Raw genomic sequence first — 19,647 nt, forward strand, 5'->3', positions numbered from 1 at the left:
TTTCCTTATTATATTCCAAAGATTAGCAATCACACGTACATAAAGTAAAGTGCAGATGGAACATTAAACGATTGAAAGAAAACAAGCCAAGACAAGAGACACAAGATGTGGCGGCTACCCAGGGACAAACCCCACAATGTGTGGGGAAACCCTTTGATCAAATCTTCTTTTATCTTAAATAATTCAGCAGAGAGAAATAGTACAATAAATCTCAATCATATCAGTAGTAGCAAACCCTGGATCAATAGCATCAGCATTAGCGCCTTCATTATCAAATTAGGGCAGACGATATCTTGCAAACCGTTCGTCGGATTGACTTCATTCCACCACCAAAAGTTGCGGCTTTCAGAGGAGGTTCAGATGAACCTACAACGCAGTTCCAAAGAGGAGATCTTCTAGGCCACGCAAGTCAATCTTTACTTCTGCAGTTGCAGCTTCAAATGCAACAGCTTCCAGCTTCACATGTGTGAGAGAGAGACCCATTTCAGTGCAGTAGAGAAGAGACTCATTTCTGCGTAGTAGAGAGAGAGAGAGAGATGTGATGAGATGAGTGAGTCCGAATGAGGAAAAGTCCTCTTATATTTATACACAACATTGGTGGGTGAATAGATGCGACTGTTGGGCTTCTGAGCCTACATGAGTTGTAGGTCGGCTTGATAATAATTCCATAATCAAAATAAATTCATATCTCCATGAATACTTATCGGAATCGGATGATCTTTATATCAATCCTACACCTCTCGATGAGAGGAATCTAATAAAAATATTATCAGCCATGAATAAGATGACCCACATGAAGTTTTGCCCTAGTTGCCAATTTTAACACTCCCTCTCAACCATGGAGAATTTCATCTGCAATCTGTCTATTGGTCTTTACTATTCATCCATCAAATGCACTGCCCTGTACAGCCTGACCCTTGCCCTGCTCTGCTCTATTCTGCCTGTTCTGCTTTGTCTTGTTCTGCCCTGCACTGATCTGTACTGTTTTGCTCTGTTCTGCTCTGCTCTTGCATTGTTCTGTTCTACTCTGCTTTTGTCCGAATTATGAAGAAGAAGAAATGATCGAAGATGTATCATACTGACTCAAAAACTCAGTCTCAGAGTATGTACCACTGGTCCCAGACCAGTCTCAACCAACCCGAAGTCAGCGTCATAGTGAGTACAACTCCACTGGTCCTAGACCAATATCATCCTCCACTGACTCAAAGTCAGTCTCAGAGTGCGTACCACTGGTCCCAGACCAGTCTCAGCCGACCCGAAGTCAGCTTCATAGTAAGTACCACTCCTACCACTGGTCTCAGACCAATATCGCAGTCTCAGAGAGTGTACCACTGGTCCCAAACCAGTCTCAACCGACCCGAAGTCAGCGTCATAGTATGTACCACTCTCACTGGTCCCAGACCAGTACTGCACTGACACGAAGTCAGTCTCGGAGTATGTACCACTGGTCCCAAACCAGTCTCAACCGACCCGAAGTCAGCGTCATAGTATGGTACAACTCCTACCACTGGTCCCAGACCAGTATCGCAGTCTCAGAGAGTGTACCACTGGTCCCAGACTAGTCTCAACCGACCCGAAGTCAGCGTCATAGTATTTACCACTCTCACTGGTCCCAGACCAGCACTGCACTGACACAAAGTCAGTCTCGGAGTATGTACCACTGGTCCCAGACCAGTCTCAACCAACCCGAAGTCAGCGTCATAGTATGGTACAACTCCTACCACTGGTCCCAGACCAGTATCATTGATCCCAGATCAATGGAGGTCATCCTAGCATAGGGAGTACGGTAGATACAACGATGCGTCCATCGGTACTACTATGGTCCCTAACTTCATTTCCCTGCTCATTGATCAAATGAGAGGTACTTCCCATGAGTCCCAGACTGCATGGGTAGGATGCCTCGACAGGAGAACTAATCAATCCTGTCCTCACAGGAGAACACATCAATCCTGCTACCAATGTTACCAAACTCGGAATCGGCAATAAATCGACGAAGCAAAAGAGCGAAGAGTTTTAATCGGATCGGGAAAAAATCGGGAAAAAATCGGCAAATTCATTAAATAAAAATATACACATATATTGAATTAAAAAACCATTTTTCATTAATATTGGGTAAAGGTATGTCCAAACAATGCATAATATCAATAGATGTCCAAAATATCATGAATAAATAAGTATCTCATATATGTTATGAGTCCACACATGATCCAAAGCACTGAGTCTTGAGTCCTTAGAAGCATATGCTTCTAAAAGTTTACAAAAAAGTTAAAAACTGCATACTAATCAGAAAAAAATCAGCAACTAAGAGTCTAAGACTCTTAAGAGTGAGAACTAGAAGCGATTCCTTCCACTCCTTCGCTTGCTTGACTCTCAAAGTTATCCAAGTCATGAAGGCTGAAAAGAGGAGGCTCATCTAATTGAACCCATTCTGCCGCATTTGTAGCTTGCAAATCTAACTCTTCAAGGTCGATTGGTGAATGATCCATACCTGTCATTATCATGAGACATTGAAATGTGAATTAAAATTTCACTTTGAAGTTTGAACTTTAAACTTTTAAAGTACGAACTAGATTATGAAACCTTCAAATTCAAGCTCTCGAATCTCACCTTGTATTTGTTTGTTGCGAAGTCGTAGATTGTAATGGACAAATACAAGGTCATTCAAGCGTTTTTGTGTCAATCGGTTGCGCTTCTTAGAATGTATTTTCTCAAACATGCTCCAGTTGCGTTCACAACCTGAAGCACTGCATGCTTGGTTTAAGATTCGAATGGCAAATCTCTTCAAATCTGGCGTATCACTACCAAAGTTTTGCCACCAAAGACCTAGCAAGTGTTAAGGGTTTGTGAGTAGAAGACTAGAAGTACCAAATTAGTAAATAGTAAAAACTTAAAAAGAAAAGAAAATTTAATAAAACATTTAACATACAAAATAAAGTTTAAACAAATTTAATGAATTGATGAAGCCTTCAAGCTGGGTACCTGGCAACATCTTTGACCTTTGTCTTATAGCACTGGTATAGGCAAACAATTTAGATGGTGCCCTATAATCTTGTAGTTGGGAAAAGACACGACTTTGTTGTTCTGGATCAGGGAAGCACCTTTCCAAGCATGTCATAAGTCCTCTGCCAACCTCCCCATCCTCATTAAATTTGTTCTTATCATAAAAATATTGTGGGTTTAAGAAGTACCCAGCAGCATCTAAGGGGGAATGCAATTGCCTATCCCAACGTGCATCTATAATGTCCCAAAGAGGCATATACTTTGTCTCATCATCCCCATATCTTCTTTTGATGGCCTCCTTTGCGAGATCCATCGCCTCATAAATGTAACCCATAGCGGGTTTGTCACCATCAACCATCCTGAAAGTTCAAGCATTCAAATTTAAAGAAATATGAAACATTGTAAATAAAAAGAAGCTTGAAATGAAATTTAAAAAATGAAAAAGTTAAAAGACTAAAAGTACCTGAGAACTCTAACAAGGGACTCCGTCACAGCAATAATCTCTTCGGCATCTTTCCAGAAGCCATCACTAAACACAAGTGCAGCAATTTCGATGCCTTCAGGGGTCTTGGAATGTTTAGATCCCATCCACTCAGGTCCCAAGAACATCCTCTTCAGATTTATCTTTTGCTCAACCACAGATTGCAAAGATATGAAATTTGTTGCAAATCTAGTCACTGCAGGTCGAACAATTTCTTTACCTTCAGTGTATATTCTCATAGTGTTTAGGACAATAGTGTGGTTGTATAGGTGTTTGGTTATGGATTTTTCCTTCTCCACAACCTCATGTATCCAATGAAGCTTACTAATGTCCTCAAGCATTAAATCTATGCAATGGGCAGCACAAGAGGTCCAAAAAATAGTGGGGTGCCTCATCTCAAAAAGTCTACCAGCAGCCATATAATTCGCTGCATTATCGGTGACAATTTGTACAACATTTTCTTCTCCCACTTCTTGAACGACTTCCTCCATCATTTCACAGATAAGTTGGGCAGTCTTAACCTTATCTGAAGCATCCACTGACTTGAGAAACATTGTGCCTGCGGGACAAGATACAAGGAAATTTATTAAAGTTCTATTCCTCTGATCTGTCCATCCATCACTCATGATGGTGCACCCTGTTTCTACCCATGATGAACGAAACTCAGCTAGCACAAGCATGACATCTTCAACACTCTCTAACAACATATCTGTCCTAAGGCTCTCTGATGTAGGGGCTTTGAACCCTGGACCTGCAGCAGCAATTGCATCAATCATAGCTTGCCAATAAGGACTTCTGGCACAGTGGAAAGGTATGTCAGAATAGTACCAAAAGTTAGCAATGGCCTTCCTTGCCTGACTATGGATATTTTTTTTCCAACCAGTGCCATCCAAGGTAGGTTGGGAACCGGGTTTTGTGCGGGGAGCAAAAAAGGTGTTTATGTTTCCACCTCCAGTGTTGAAGGAAGGAGTTGAAGGACTGGCATGGCTTTGAGTTTGACTTGGCCTTGGAGGCATGTGTGGAAAACTTGGGAACGGCATTGAGGATTCAACAGATTGAGGTGACATGGGGCTAGTGGCAGAAAAAGTATCAACTCCAACATTTCCTATTTCAACATTTTGCTTTGCTTTCTTGGCATTATGCTGCTCTAACATATCAAGGGCCAAGGCTGCTTGGTATTGGACATTGTCGTCAACGTTGCCGCAAATACCTATATCATGGCCAGGTATTTTTGCAAGGTGGAACTTGAATCTATAAATGCCTCCACTGCATTCCTTTTTGCAAAATTTACAAAGGAGCAAGGATTTTCCGAGAATCTTGTCACAATAAGCCCAAGCAAAGTCCCGCTCTCTCGGCATTGTTGTTGCTTTGAACTTGTGTTTAATTTGTGGCTTTTGTTAAGATTTGGAGTCTGTCTTCTATTTAATTTGTGGCTCCTGTGAAAGACAACAAAAAATCAAATTTAAAAATTATCCAAAAATTTAAAATATGCTAGAAATTAAAAAAATTAAATGAAGACAGATGTCAGTAAACAACAGTCAACTAAACATATGTCATAATATTCACTGTAGATTGTGAAGGATCCACCTTTCTATTGGCAGACCTAGTTATGGATTTAAAGCCTACTTGCTGGCAAATTGGTCCCTTTTGAATGAAGAATGGACTTCGTTAGAATTGAGTTCAATTTGCACTGTTACCTTAAAGAGGTCAGATGCAGTGTTACATCAAACAAGTCACATCGACAATTCCACTGCAGTAACCTATTAGAGAAGGAAATCAACTCGTGGTACTCGTTTTCAGGAATATCTATTTATGAAACTTGTTTCCTAGTTTCTGAAGTCTGGAAATCTGACTTTGAAGACTGATCAAAGGTTGCAAAATCATGGAAATTGAGATCAGTTTTCCGTCTATAGACTATGATGGAAATTGAGATCAATATTCCAGTAAATTATATGTAGACTAGGATGGAAATTGAGATCAGTATTCCAGTCAATTATATGTAAGTCAACTTTAGTCTTTGATTATTTTGGTAAAACCATTTTGTAAACTCCAACGAGTAAGGCTGTTTAGACCAGTCATAATTCATATCATTTAATAAGGTTAACGGATCTTGAGGCTTACTAAGTAGAATATCTCTGTTGAGAATATGGAGTGAGAAGAAGAGGACCTGTTTGTTTAGTAAACTTATTTTGAATGTAATCAACTATTCATACTAGAAAATTCTATTTGTTATAAACGAAAAAAGGAGTTCTGTTAATGTCCAGACTCCACAGGTAACCAAAAGTGGTCAATGAAACCAGACCTAATTTTGGACAATGCCAGAGAGCAAGTGGGCTGCAAGGTTACAAGCAGTAGGAAGCAGATGACTTTATCAGACATATTCATGTAGTGCTTTGACCAGTCATTTGTATAGAAATTCCTTCCAGCAACAGCCTTCCTCGTACTACCAATGCTCTTGAAGATATGTTAATAGCGAGGTTATGGCAATGCTCTTGAAGATAATAAGATAATGACGTTATACTGAAAACACAGGTGCCTGACAAGCGCAGAGTTATATTTAAACCCCGAGATTCGTCAGCCCCAAATCAAGAGATAATGTGACGTGGGGGTCCATTGGCCTGACATACAAAACACTCCTTGGACTCACATAACCACAAGCTTTCTTATAGTAATACTTCTCAAAATGTTTTAGAAATCTAAGTTGGTGTTCAAACTTGACGTGAATCAAGTGGTGCGAAGCAAATAAAAAAAATACGATTTTAGGAAGAATAAAATATGCCCTGGATCCTTTTTGTTTTCACTACTATATCACCTATAAGGTATCACTGGAAGTTCAGACAAGCTAACTCTGTATGCTGAGTCGTGGACAGTGGAAGCGCTGGAGCAGTGGAGTCTGCGGCGTCGACGGCTCTGCGGCTGTGTGGAATGGCTGGCCGCTGCGCGTCGAACTGGTTGTCTTCGGCGTCGACGACTCTGCGGCTGTGTGGAATGGCGTCGAACTATTTGTCTGCGGCTGTGTGCATTGTGGAATGGCTGGAGTCTGCGCGTGAACTGTTTCTCTGCGGCTGTGTGGAATGGTTGGAATGGCTGATACATTAATAATAATGATAAACAGAAATATGGCGGGACGCGGGCGGCGGAACTGAAATCTGGCGGGACTCGGGAAACTGCCAATAATCGGCTAAATCGCCAGGCTCGCGAGTCAAACTCGCGTTGACCACGAGTCAAACTCGGTCAACGCGAGTTGACGCGCGGAGTTTCAGAACGGATCTTTTCGCCGCCGACCCGATTCTAACTCGCGATTAATCGCCAAAATCGGCGATTCCTGTTTCACTTCCTGCTACAATCGCCGTGGAGAACACATCAATCCAGGCTGCCATGGAGAACACATCAATCCAGGCCTCACAGAAGAACTAATCATCCTGCTATACAGGAGAGCGAATCATCCTGTTCCACAACAGAACGAATCATCTTGTCCCACAAGAGAGCGAATCATCTTGTTCCAGTGTGAACCATCAGGGGAGGGTGAGTCACCCTATGGTCATATGTTGCTCCAGTAGGAACTGCAAGCCCTCAGAGCTCCCAGAGCTCAATGTATGCAACATGCAAGACCCTTGTACAAGGGTTTCTTGCCGACTCCAAGTTGTTTGGGAAAATCACAGATTAGATCTTTCCTCGGGGCTTTGACAAGGTGTATCAACCTGTACATCATCTTAATGTGATGGAGCTTCCTTGCTCATCGACTTACCATATCCCAAATGATGTCTATCTGCTAGAGCATTTGACGAATACGGGATTCCTCAATAATCGAATCCCACCTCTGGTTGTTACAGAGAATCACAGTGGTATCCAATGTAAATCCAAACAGCTCACTAAAGAGCTTTCGCAACCAGACTACCTTGCACGAGGTTATGCTAGCAACAATATATCCTGCTTCGGCGGTGCTCAAAGCCACCGACTTCTGCTTCCTGCTCATCCAGGATATCGAAGCAGATCCCAAGGTGAAACAGTACCCAGAAGTGCTCTTACGGTCCACCACACTGCCTGCCCAATCAACATCAGTATATCCAAGTAGTCTCACATCTCCGGCAGTGTATCTTAATCCATGAGAGATTGTGTCCTGAAGACATCTCAGAAGATTCCTGGCATCAATCCAGTGAGGCTCAACCAAATATGAGCTCACAATGCTAACTGCAAAACATATGTTCGGATGGAGGTTCACCAAGAACATCAATGCGAATGAGTTTTTGAAACTCAAAGGCATTTCCCAAGTCTGGTCCAACATCACTACCATATAACTTCTAAAAGTTAAGATCCTCGAGGTAGTCACAGGCTTGCAGTCCATCATACTGAATCTTTCCAATATATTTACCACATATTTTCCTTGAGATAGGAAAATTTCCCTTGGCTTCTGCCACACTTCAAGTCCTTGGTCCTTCATTTCAAATTCAGAAGCCATCTCCCTCTTACATTTGTGAATGAGAGGGTTTGCACCTGTTAGAAAGAGGTCATCCACATACAACACTAGTATGAGAGGCTTGTCATCTTCAACCTTAAAGTAAAGGTTAGGATCGACTTCACTCCTAGTGAATCCCAGCTTCATCAAGTAGCTGTCGATCCTCTCATACCATGCTCGGGGTGCTTGCTTCAGCCCATAGAGAGCCTTCTTCAACCTGCATACATGAGATTTTCAATCATAAATCTCAAATCCTTCAGGTTGCTCCACATAGACCTCTTCTTTGATAGAACCATGCAAGAACGCGGTCTTAACATCCATCTGATGTAGGTTCCATCCTTGTGAAGCCACAAGGGCTATGATCAAGCGGATGGTTGTATATCTGGCAACAGGTGTAAATATCATATTCTATACCTCCCTTCTGGGATAAACCACGAGTAACAAAATGAACCTTATACTTTTCCATACCTCCATTTGCTGCATGCTTTATCTTGTAAAGCCATTTTGAAGTAGCAATTGTCTTTCCCAGGGTCTGGGAACTACTTCCCAGACATCATTCTCCATAATAGACTCATATTCTATGGTCATAGCATCCTTCCATAGTTAATGCTTGATGACATCTGAGAATGATGAAGGTTCATTTTGTATGATTGTGCTCATGATGGTCAGGTATCCCTGATACCTGTTAAGTTTCTTACTTTGATGGAAGGTTCCTCAGGGTGCAGCATGTCCTTCAGCATCATCAAGTATCCCCCTAAGCCATGAAGGCCTCTTCCTAGAAGAGGAAGGCTCATGTGGATGACGATCAATCGGATCCATGGGTTCTTCTACATCAGGCATTGATTCATCATCCTTTTCTTTCAGTTCCCTGGTGTCGGCTTCTTGAGAGCTCCTCAAAGTTGGAAGATTGTTCACCTTGCGGTGAACTTTTCTTCTGGAGTCTTCGAACCCAATCCTTGATGAGGGCATATACGGCAGCGTTTGTAATTTCAGCCCATAGAAACTTCGGAAGTCTTTGATCATGTAGCATGGCCCGGACAGCTTCCACAATCGTACAGTTCTTCCTTCCCACCACACCATTCTACTCAGGAGTATGTGGTGTAGTAGTCTCCCTCTTAATGCCAGCCTTAGATATGCCCGAGTGAACAAACTGTAATATATCGGAGGTCTTGCTTTGGCTTGAGGGGAACGGTCCCCTTTTGAGCTTTCCTTCAGCACATCTTGGACATACACCTTCTTTCTCTACTTGGAATTCAGGCATCCTTGTTACCATCTGTCTCACATCAGGTAGAGCTTTGTAATGAAGGTCGGCAAACCTACGATGCCAAAGTTCGGACTGAAGTGTTGTGTCACAAGACATGACACCTAGCGGACTTCCACTGACCTGATATAAAGAATCAACTCTAAACCCAAGAGTAAAGGCATCTTTAACATTATTTTTCCATATACATACCTTGCCATTGTTGAAGGTTACCTTGTAGCCTTTATCTTCCATTGCCGAGATGGACACTCGGTTCTTTTTGAGGTCAGGTGCATTTAATACATCCTGGAATTTCTAGCCTTCTTGAATGCTTGTCCTCTTCCTTGATTCCCAGCTCTCCTCTTATCTTTGCTATTGAATTTGTCATTCCTTTGATTGCCATTAGAGGGATTTCGAGTTGCACCACTGCATACTGTACCATGCTTCTCTAATCATGATTATCATCATGCTGCCCATGTCCATGATTTTATCCATCATAATGCTGCTCAAACTAGTGTGCATCATTATCATGCTATCCTATATGTCCATGATCTCATCTTGCCCTTTACGTCCATGATCTCATTCATCATGATGCTCATGATCTCATACATAGTGACTTGCTTTATCGCAAATGTAACATCGTCATTTTCTTCTAGCCTTAGGTCCAGCCTTTCCTTTTGATTTAGTCCCGGAATTATTTCTTTTCTTAGCATGAGAAGAAAAGGCAACAGGAGGACATTTAGGCATGGGCATTTCTTGCACTTCTTCCCTTGTTTCTTCTTGAATGCATCTAGCCATTAATTCCCTGAAACCAGGAATTACATTATAGTTCAGAAGAGTAGTCCTAAACACGTACCATTCGGATGGTAATCCAATCTATCATAGATTTCCTTAGAGGTGTCCAGTTCAGAGATGTAGGCCACCAAGTGCTTGTCGATAGAGTCCCAGATGATCTTCTATTGTTTTGACTTTTCCATTTTTCCATTTGTTCTAGGTAGCAGCGGATGCATTTGATGGAGGCTCAATAATATTGCCTCTCACATGATCTAACACTCCTTGATTCTCAAGGGTTAGATCGATAGACATCTTCCATCCGTGATAGTCAGCTTTCTCACGGAGCTTGTCTTCAGCAGGAAAGAGTGTTGAAGACCCCATAGTTCTTTTAGGATAGCCTTGCCAATCTTCTCTTCGATGATTGCTCTTGCTCTTGCTCGGGCTTTGTCTTCACCTCAGCTCTGATACCATGTTAAGTTATGGTATTTTCTATGCTTATAACAGTTTACTTCTTTTCCTTATTATATTCCAAAGATTAGCAATCACACGTACATAAAGTAAAGTGCAGATAGAACATTAAACGATCGACAGAAAACAAGCCAAGACAAGAGACACAAGATGTGGCGGCTAGCCAGGGACAAACCCCACAATGTGTGGGGAAACCCTTTGATCAAATCTTCTTTTATCTTCAATAATTCAGCAGAGAGAAATAGTACAATAAATCTGATTCATATCAGTAGCAGCAAACCCTAGATCAATAGCATCAGCATTAGCGCCTTCATTATCAAACTAGGGCAGACGATATCTTGCAAACCGTTCATAAGATTGACTTCATTCCACCACCAAAAGTCGCGGCTTTCAGAGGAGGTTCAGATGAACCTACAGCGCAGTTCCAAAGAGAAGATCTTCTAGGCCACGCAAGTCAATCTTTACTTCTGCAGTTGCAACTTCAAATTCAACAGCTTCTGGCTTCACATGTGTGAGAGAGAGACCCATTTCAGCGCAGTAGAGAAGAGACTCATTTCTGCGTAGTAGAGAGAGAGAGAGATGTGATGAGATGAGTGAGTCCAAATGAGGAAAAGTCCTCTTATATTTATACACAACGTTGGTGGGTGAATAGATGCGATTGTTGGGCTTCTGAGCCTACATGAGTTGTAGGTCGGCTTGATAATAATTCCATAATCAAAATAAATTCATATTTCCATGAATACTTATCGGAATCGGATGATCTTTATATCAATCCTACACCTCTCGACGAGAGGAATCTAATAAAAATATTATCAGCTATGAATAAAATGACCCACATGAAGTTTTGCCCTGGTTGCCAATTTTAACAGAAGAGGTGTTGAAGATACTAGAAGAACAACAATTCTATTTTAAGTTATCCAAGTGTGAATTTGGTTTGACCGAGATGCTCTATTTCGGGCACGTGATTGGAGGAGGAGCAGATATGACCAAGAAGGAAGATTTTGTGTGGACGAATGCAGCAGAGAATTCATTTGTGCGAATTATAGAGGTAATGAGTTCTTGCCTTGTTTTAGCTTTTCTTTATTTGTCTCGACTGTAATATCCCCAATTTTGATTTTCAACATTAGAGATGAGTTTGGGGAGAGGACACATTTCTGGCACTTAGGAGGAAATGGGAATATTGTGGATCTAGTGGAATGTGGGGACCACAAGAAATAAAAACTCAACCCAAGGAGGGAACTTGCACTCTTGGAGGAGAGAGGAAGAGAAGGAAGTGTGAATTGGGAAGAGCGAGAGAGTGGCGACCATAAGGAGAGAAGGGGCCACGAATTATAAACAAAGCTTGGGGGTCTCACTTTTTGGCATCCTTGATCATTTGACAATCTCACAATTGTTCCCTTGAGCTGCTTAGCCAAGACAACTGTGTTGTTTAGCACAAGGAATTTCCAAGCAGGAATTCCACCCTCATTTCAGAGAACTTTGAGTGTCTCCCTAGTGAGGTAATCTGGGGAGCTCCATTCAAACTTTCCTTTCAGCATCATTGCAGGAGTTTGCTTAGTAGTACGCATTTCTTGGGCACAGAGGTATTTCAAGAAAGCACATTGTGGGAGAAAGCATGGATTAGAGTCTCCAGGGTTTGTAGGAGATTTTCTTATTGTTATACTAGAATTTGGACATGGATTTTCGAGTTGGATTGGAGGCTATCATTTGCATCGATTTTCCTACCACTTGATATTGAAATTTCTAAATCTAACACATCATAAATCCCTACTGCATTATCTAGTTTATTATCTCCTACTTGCTATTTCCATTAACAAGTTATTTATTAATATAAATAACGAAATAAGCACAAATGCAGCCTTAACACATACAGATCAACAACTGAAATAACTGAGACAATCACACAAGGGACGCCCTTATTTTTGGACAATCGTCCCTGGAAAAACCCAATGTGGGAAAACCGGTGAAGCAGATGAGGGTTTTATTATTATGCAGTTTCTGAATACAACTAGGGTGCTAAAAATGGTTCACCCTTCAGAGATTTCCTTGGCAGAAGTACCTCTCCTCGGAGATAGATATTCTGGCTAATCAGCAACCAGATGATTGATCCCATAGAACCTTCGATATTTCCTTAGGCGGACAGTGAAAGTTGCTCCAAGCTTCTCTCTAGAAGCGCATCACACTCCAGGGACTGCGTCACCCTCTTATGCTCTGTGTCTGCCTCTCAACTCTTAGTCTACCCCACGAAAATTCCTCAGCGCTGCCTCTTTAGCCCAGCATCGGATCTGTTAGCCTCTGCTGCCTTTGTGTCATCCTCTTGGCGCTCTGCTTCACCTGCGCTGGCTTCCTCGGCCTCTGAGTCAGTCCTGGCTGCCTCTGCGTCAACCTTCCAACGCTCTGTGTTGTCTCTCCGGCACTTTCTCTGCCTCTCTGATATGTATTCTCGGCCTTCTGTCGAACTGCCCCTCGTTGCAATAGATCACTGGTTTGATTCTCTCAGCAAACCTCGCCCCAGAAAATCGAACTGACTGATCAACTTGGTGTGTCTCCAACTGACCCTCAAGCCTCCTCTTATACTTTTCATGTTGAGTCTTCAATGGCCGAGATTAAGTCCCTAATCAACGATTAAGATTAGATTTGGCTTGATCCTCGTTATTTATAACTTTCTCACCCATATTATATTAAAACACATTAATATTTTAATTTTCCTAAGTTTATACTTAGGAACCCCATTAAAAATATTAATTATTTTAATATCTCTCTATCGGGGTGGAATTTCCCCAAACGATTTCTAGGTCTTGGAGATCTTAAGTGCCTTAGCATCTCCACCAATTTTCATGGCTAGAGTACATCCGACGCTACCACAAATCAACACTCCCTCTTAGCGAGGAATGTGCTCTAGTAATGCTCCACCACTGAAACATCACACTGATCCTCCGCATTGGTACCTATTTTGATGCTTGGCTTGTTGCCTCGCATCCTCTGCACTATTGCTCCCTGTACTACTGTCCATGACGCTGCCACTGCCACTCCTACATATTTACTGTAGCTCCCTCTCAACATGTTGCCCATAGCACTGCCCCTGCTAACTACTGCACTGCAACTCAGTTACCGAGAAGTAGGTAACTGACTTCTCTCAAATACTGACATCTCAGTCAGTGTGGAAGCCTCGTGATGCTGAAACTACCTCTGTTGCTATCCTGTGCTCCCTCTGCTTCGACTGCACTATTGAATACACCTTTGTGCCTCTCGCACTACTGCAACCTCCACTGCGCTGCCTCAGATTTCTGCACCCAAGCATTGCTGCTTCCTCCACATTTTGCTCCACCCGACACTTGTCATCATGCTACTGTCGTTAAGGGCTTCTGTAGCCGGATGTGATCCAAGTGTTTAGGCACCTCAAGGATCTTGCCCCTAGTATGTAGTTCTCCTGACTACAACTCGATGTCTCCCCACATCTTCTCTAGAGGCACATGAGCACTCATGGCACAATCATCATCAGTCTTGACCTCTTTCTCCGCCTTAGCTAGAGCTGCCTTTGAATCAGAAGCCTCTCCCTTGTTTTTCTTCCTAGGACACTGGGATAAATAATGTCCCAGCGCACCACGATCGAAGCACTTAACCTTGGAGATGTCGTTCTTCCTCTTCCCTTGTTGTCCCGCAGATGCAAGAGCCGCATCCTCCTCCTCTTTCTTGATTCGACCTCCCTTGCCACTACTCCTTGCTTGGTCATCCTCCTGATCTCTTCCTGGCGAAGAGCTTCCCACATCTCCTCCCAACTGGGAAGAATAGCCCTACGCAAAATACTTTGGACAAATGTCTCCCACTCCTTGAAGACTAAATGTAGGACAGCCCTGACCATAAACTATGGATCCGGTGTAGACCCCACGGAAGTAAGCTGGTCGTGAATCTCCTACAACCTGATAAGGAATGGATCTATCTGCTCTCCCTTCTGCATCTAATATGACTGCAGCTGATTCTCCAATAGCATCTTCCTCTGCACGGAAGAGCCCTGGTATAAGGTGGTCAACGCTTCCCACATCTCTCTTATTGTGTTCTTCTCAGCAATATGTGGTATCACATGATCTTTGACCCCGTATAGGATCAAACATTTTGTCTTCGCTTCAGCCTCCTCATACTTATCATTAGCATTCAGATCAACTGGGACAACTACAGTTTTCAAAGCAAATTCCTTGATGCGATATTTGTCCAGGATTGCCAGGATCTTGGCCTTCCACATGAGAAAATTGGAAGCTCTGTCCAATCTATCCTGATCCCTCAATCCATTGACTGCCATTTCAACTCCTCTTCTGGACTCCCTCTGAGTCTCCACAGATTGAACGGATTTCCTAGAAATCTCCCTCTAAGTCCTAATTTCCCTCCTGGAAATCCTCTGGCCAACTGTCGAACTACTTCTCTCTAATCCTCCTTTCCCGCTACAACATGGATCTGGATTCCTTGGCTAGAAATCCATCGAGGTAGTGATTCCCTCTACCTTGGCTCCGTCTCCTTAGACATTGTTCTGCATGAACAGAAATAGCATCCGACTAGCTCCTCAAATCACAATCTGCCCACAGCTTCCCAAGCCCCGACAATTGAAGAAATTGAGCCCTTCAGGCTCTGCACAATCCCAACAAAGGCTAAATCTGCTCCTCTTGGCCACAACATCGCCTTCCTGGCCGAGAAAGATGATCGAGCACAAGTAGGTTTGATCTGCCCCTCTCTGCCTCTACACTGACCCTCCTCCTAGCTCAACATACTGACGCAGGCATTGCGTGAGCCTCTGCATCACCTCTTTTGCACTGCATCACTCCTCTTTCTGTCTCTCCAGCTCTAGAATAGCGTTGTCTGTTGGGACAGTTGCTATTGCTGCAAATTTCATACTTTTGTTCGTGCCTTCAGTCCTCCTGTCATATGCAATGCTCTGATACCATGTTGAAATTTTTGAATCTAACACATTAGAAATCCCTATAGCATTATCTAGTTTATTATCTCCTACTTGTTCTTTCCATTAATAAGTTATTTATTAATATAAATACTGAAACAAGCACAAATGCAGCCTTAACACATATACAGATCAGCAACTGAAATAACTGAGACAATCACACAAGGGACACCGTTATTTTTGGACAATCGTCCCCGAAAAAAACCAATGCGGGAAAATCGGTGCAACAAATGAGGGTTTTATTATTATGCAGTTTCTAAATACAACTAGGGTGCCAAAAATGGCTCACCCTTCAGAGATTTCCTTGGCATAAGTACCTCTCCTCGGAGACAGATATTCCGGCTAATCAGGAACCAGATGATTGATCCCACAGCAACTTCGACAGTTCCTTAGCTAGACAACGAAAGATGCTCCAAGCTTCTCTCTGAAACCGCGTCACCCTCCAAGGACTATGCCACCCTCTTCTGCTCTGTGTCTGCCTCTCAGCTCCCAGAGTACCCCACGAAAATTCCTCAGTTCTGCCTCTTTAGCCCAGCGTTAGCTCTATTAGCCTCTGCATCAGCCTCTTGGCCCTATGCGTCACCTGCGCTAGCCTCCTCAGCCTCTGAGTCAGTCCTGGTTGCCTATGCGTCAGCCTTCCAAGGCTCTGCATTGTCTCTTCGGTACTTTCTCTGCCTCTGTGATATGTATTCTCAGCCTTCTATTGAACTGCCCCTCGCTGCAACAGATCACTGGTTCGATTCTCTCCACAAACCTCGCCCCAAAAAATCGAACTGACTAATCAACTTGGTGTGTCTCCAACTGACCCTCAAGCCTCCTCTTATAGTTTTCCTGTTGAGTCTTCAACAACTGAGATTAAGTCCCTAATCAACGGCTAAGATTTGGCTTGATCCTCGTTATTTAGAACTTTCTCACACATATTATATTAATACACATTCATATTTTTATTTTCATAAGTTTATACTTAAGAATTCCATTAAAAATATTAATTATCTTAATATCTCTCCATCCAAGTGGATTTTCCCAAAATGATTTTTGGGTCTTAGAGATCTTATGTGCCTTAGCCTCTCCACCAATTTTCATCACTATAGCACCTCCAATGCTACGCCAAATCAAAACTTGACAGGGACGTAGAAGTTAATTCGTGGTGCTTGGGGGAGGAGATTCTCAGAGAATTTCCCTGTGGGAATTTACAAGAAATTTCCTTGGGGGTACGAAACTATGGACTGATTTTCAGGGCCAGAGGTACTTGCTTTAGGGGGACGAATTTGCCTTCCTAGGGCCTGCGCAAGCATTTTCTGGGCTCAGCTTGCAGCAATAAAATCACAGAGAGTTAGCACTATTTGAAGGCTGGACTCTCACCTCTCTTCCGGGAGAAATATTGTTGAGATTTCCAACTCAGTGGAGGAGTTTTGGAGCATGAATTTAGCAGAGATTTCTAAACTGGGTGTTGGGACAAAAGTTGGAGAAGCATCAAATTTGGGTAATTCCGTGTTAAAATTGGAAACTAGGGCCAAACTCCATCTAGGTCATCTTATTTATGATAGCTGATATTTTTATTAGATTCCTCTCTCGGAGAGGTGTAGGATTGATCTATAAATCATCCGATTCTGACATGTACAAATTAAGATATGAATTTATTTATATTATGGACAAATTGTCAAGGTCGGCCAGCGAGCAAAATAGGCACACAAACCCCCAATTCATCCTCAACGTTGCATATAAAAGGGAGACCTCAAGTCATTTTAACCATCATCTCATCACACATATATCTCTCTCCTCTTGTGATTGGGTACACTATCCGAGGCAGTCCTCTCTCTACACACGTGTGAACTAGGGTCTTTGTTTCCTAAATTAACCAGCGTTGATCAAGCTGCAAGGAGGTTGTTTCCCTGCGTTAACTTGATGCATTGACCTGTTTTGACTTTAGTTTGGGTGAGGAAGCTCTGTCTAAGCAAGTCGCAATTCTGGGCATGAAAATCGAGGAGTTTTGACCAGCGTTGATTGTGGTAAGGGATCACTGCAAGTTGGTTGTTTTACCAAACTTTGACTGGGCAGAATTTGATTATTTTGAGGGTTGTTTCATCTTGCTGTTTGGAGGCCAAAGTTGACTGTATTTGACTGAATCTTTGAGGGTCAAATCTGCCCTGTTGACCAGCATTGACTTATCTAGTTAGTACTCTTTCGCTGCTGATATAAATTATCATAATTTGTAAATTGTACTCTCTGCTGAACTACTGAAGACTAAAAGAAGATTTGATCAAGGGTTTCCCCACATTGGGGCTTGTCCCTGGCTAGTGCCACATATTATGTCCTCTTGTCTTGGCTTCTCTTCTACTGTTTATGTTTATGTTCTACCAGCATTTTACTTACATGTTTATGTGCTTGCTAAACTGAAATTGATATTGGGCTCATAAAGAAATTGAAGTAAAATTGCTCTAAAGCATAAACATACCCTTGTTGCCTAAAATTGACATCGTATCAGAGTTGAGCTAAAGAAAAAGCCCAAGCAAGAGTGAAAGAGCAATCACCAAAGACAGTTGGACAAGGACAAAATACTCAATCGGTTCCTCATCCTACTTCCCAGTTGAAGACAAGCTCCATGATAAATATGACTATCATGGATGGAAGATGTCTCTTGATTTGACCTTGGAAGAGAAGGAAGTGATGGATTATGTGCAGGTTAAAATCCCTGAACCTCCTTCAAATGCACCGGCCGCTGCGAAGACCAATTACAGTAAGGCTGAAGTCAAAGCGACGCAGATTATCAGGGATTCCATTGACAAGCATTTGGTGGCCTATATCTCCGAATTGAAGACCTCCAAGGAGATATACAACAGGTTGGTCGACATATTCAAGGTTAGTAATGCTAATCAAATTCTCTTTCTCAAGAATAAGTTGAAGGATATTAAGAAGGGAAGGACGAGGACATTCAATCCTATTTCTTGAGGATTACTGAAATCAATAATGATCTACTCTCTATTGGAGAAGTCATTCCTGACAGGGAACTTACTCTCACCACCCTTGGAGGACTCCCACCTGAGTGGTATGTATTTAGAACCAGTATACTCAACAATGATCAAATTCCAGGGTTTGAAGAATTGATGTCGAGATGCATTCAAGAAGAAACAAGAATGGTGGAGCAAGAAATGTCTTCTAATAGAAGAAATCCCACTACATTCTCCGCTCATGGCAAAAGGAGCAATAACGTAGGGTCTAAAGGTCATTTCCATGGAAAGTCTGGATCTAAGTGAGGAAGGAAGGGCAGATGCTTTGTTTGCAACAAGTTTGGCCACTATGCGAGGAAGTGTGCTAATAAAAGGGATACACCTCAAGATCATGACTATCATAACCAATGTTGCACAAAGTGGAGACGAAAACGGGGACGCGGAAGTGTCATTTTCCAAAAATCTAGGAAGCAAAGCATCTGCTATATATATATATAGATATAGATATATAGATTATATTTTTTTTGCATTTATATTCAAAATAAACATCCCAAATACCAAATTAGTTGTAGAAGACATGAAAACATGCATATTTTTGCATAAATCAAGATAGATATGGCATCCATGATTCCATTGTAGTTATTAGTATGTAAATCAATGATTAATTATTCGAGCATCAACCATCTATATTCTAGCAATTACAAACATACATCAAATTTTTAAGCATATTATAAAACATAAAACATTTAAGCATATTATAAAACATAAAACATAGAGCATATTATGATTTATCTAGCAAGTGAGCAACTGTCAACATTTGTCATGTCCAAAATTCAAATACTAATGTTTACAAAATAGATCACTTGGTCACCGCCAAGACAAAAAGGTTCAAATTCACAAGCCTACAAATCTAATGATTAATCTATGACAAAAGTAGTAAATTGTGAATATATCTACTAATCTCTCCGACTTCCACCACGAAGAAAACATGGTGGCGAGCCTCCATGTGGTGGCAATGAAGAAGATGGTGCCTGTGGAAGTTGTGGCACTGAAACTGATGAAGACGAACCCCCTGCTGTTGGTGTTGAACCATGGAAACTAGGAACCAAAAGATCAGATGGGGGTGGCATCTCAACTCGATCATCATCATCCTAGAATCGCTAATTGCATGCATGCTCCCAAATGGACCAGTGCTAAGCATATAGTTGCTCAATTATCTCCGTACGAAACGCGTTTCGAAAAAAACCGAAACACGGATCTAAAAAACCGATACGCAGATCGGAAAAAACAGAAACGTGTTTCAGAAAAAACCGAAACACGGATCAGGCCATAAGG

The 19,647-nt window shown here is 42.1% G+C and overlaps 2 protein-coding genes across 6 annotated transcripts in view; both read right to left on the reverse strand.

The window, feature by feature from the left end:
* Window positions 1-19,647, reverse strand: part of LOC149222688 (oxysterol-binding protein-related protein 1C-like) — a 450,258-nt gene that overhangs the window by 103,574 nt on the left and 327,037 nt on the right. The window lies entirely within an intron of this gene.
* Window positions 2,319-14,716, reverse strand: LOC149222689 (uncharacterized). Its single transcript, XM_089383677.1, has 3 exons — window positions 14,530-14,716; window positions 2,608-2,823; window positions 2,319-2,488 (listed from the first exon to the last, which is right to left on the reverse strand). Exons 1-3 carry the CDS (start codon window positions 14,714-14,716, stop codon window positions 2,319-2,321), a joined length of 573 nt encoding a protein of 190 aa, XP_089239803.1.

This window comes from Pinus tabuliformis, chromosome Q (genome assembly GCF_031772625.1).
Source record: "Pinus tabuliformis cultivar Carrire ecotype Pingquan chromosome Q, CPIR1, whole genome shotgun sequence".
Classification (NCBI taxonomy): domain Eukaryota; kingdom Viridiplantae; phylum Streptophyta; class Pinopsida; order Pinales; family Pinaceae; genus Pinus; species Pinus tabuliformis.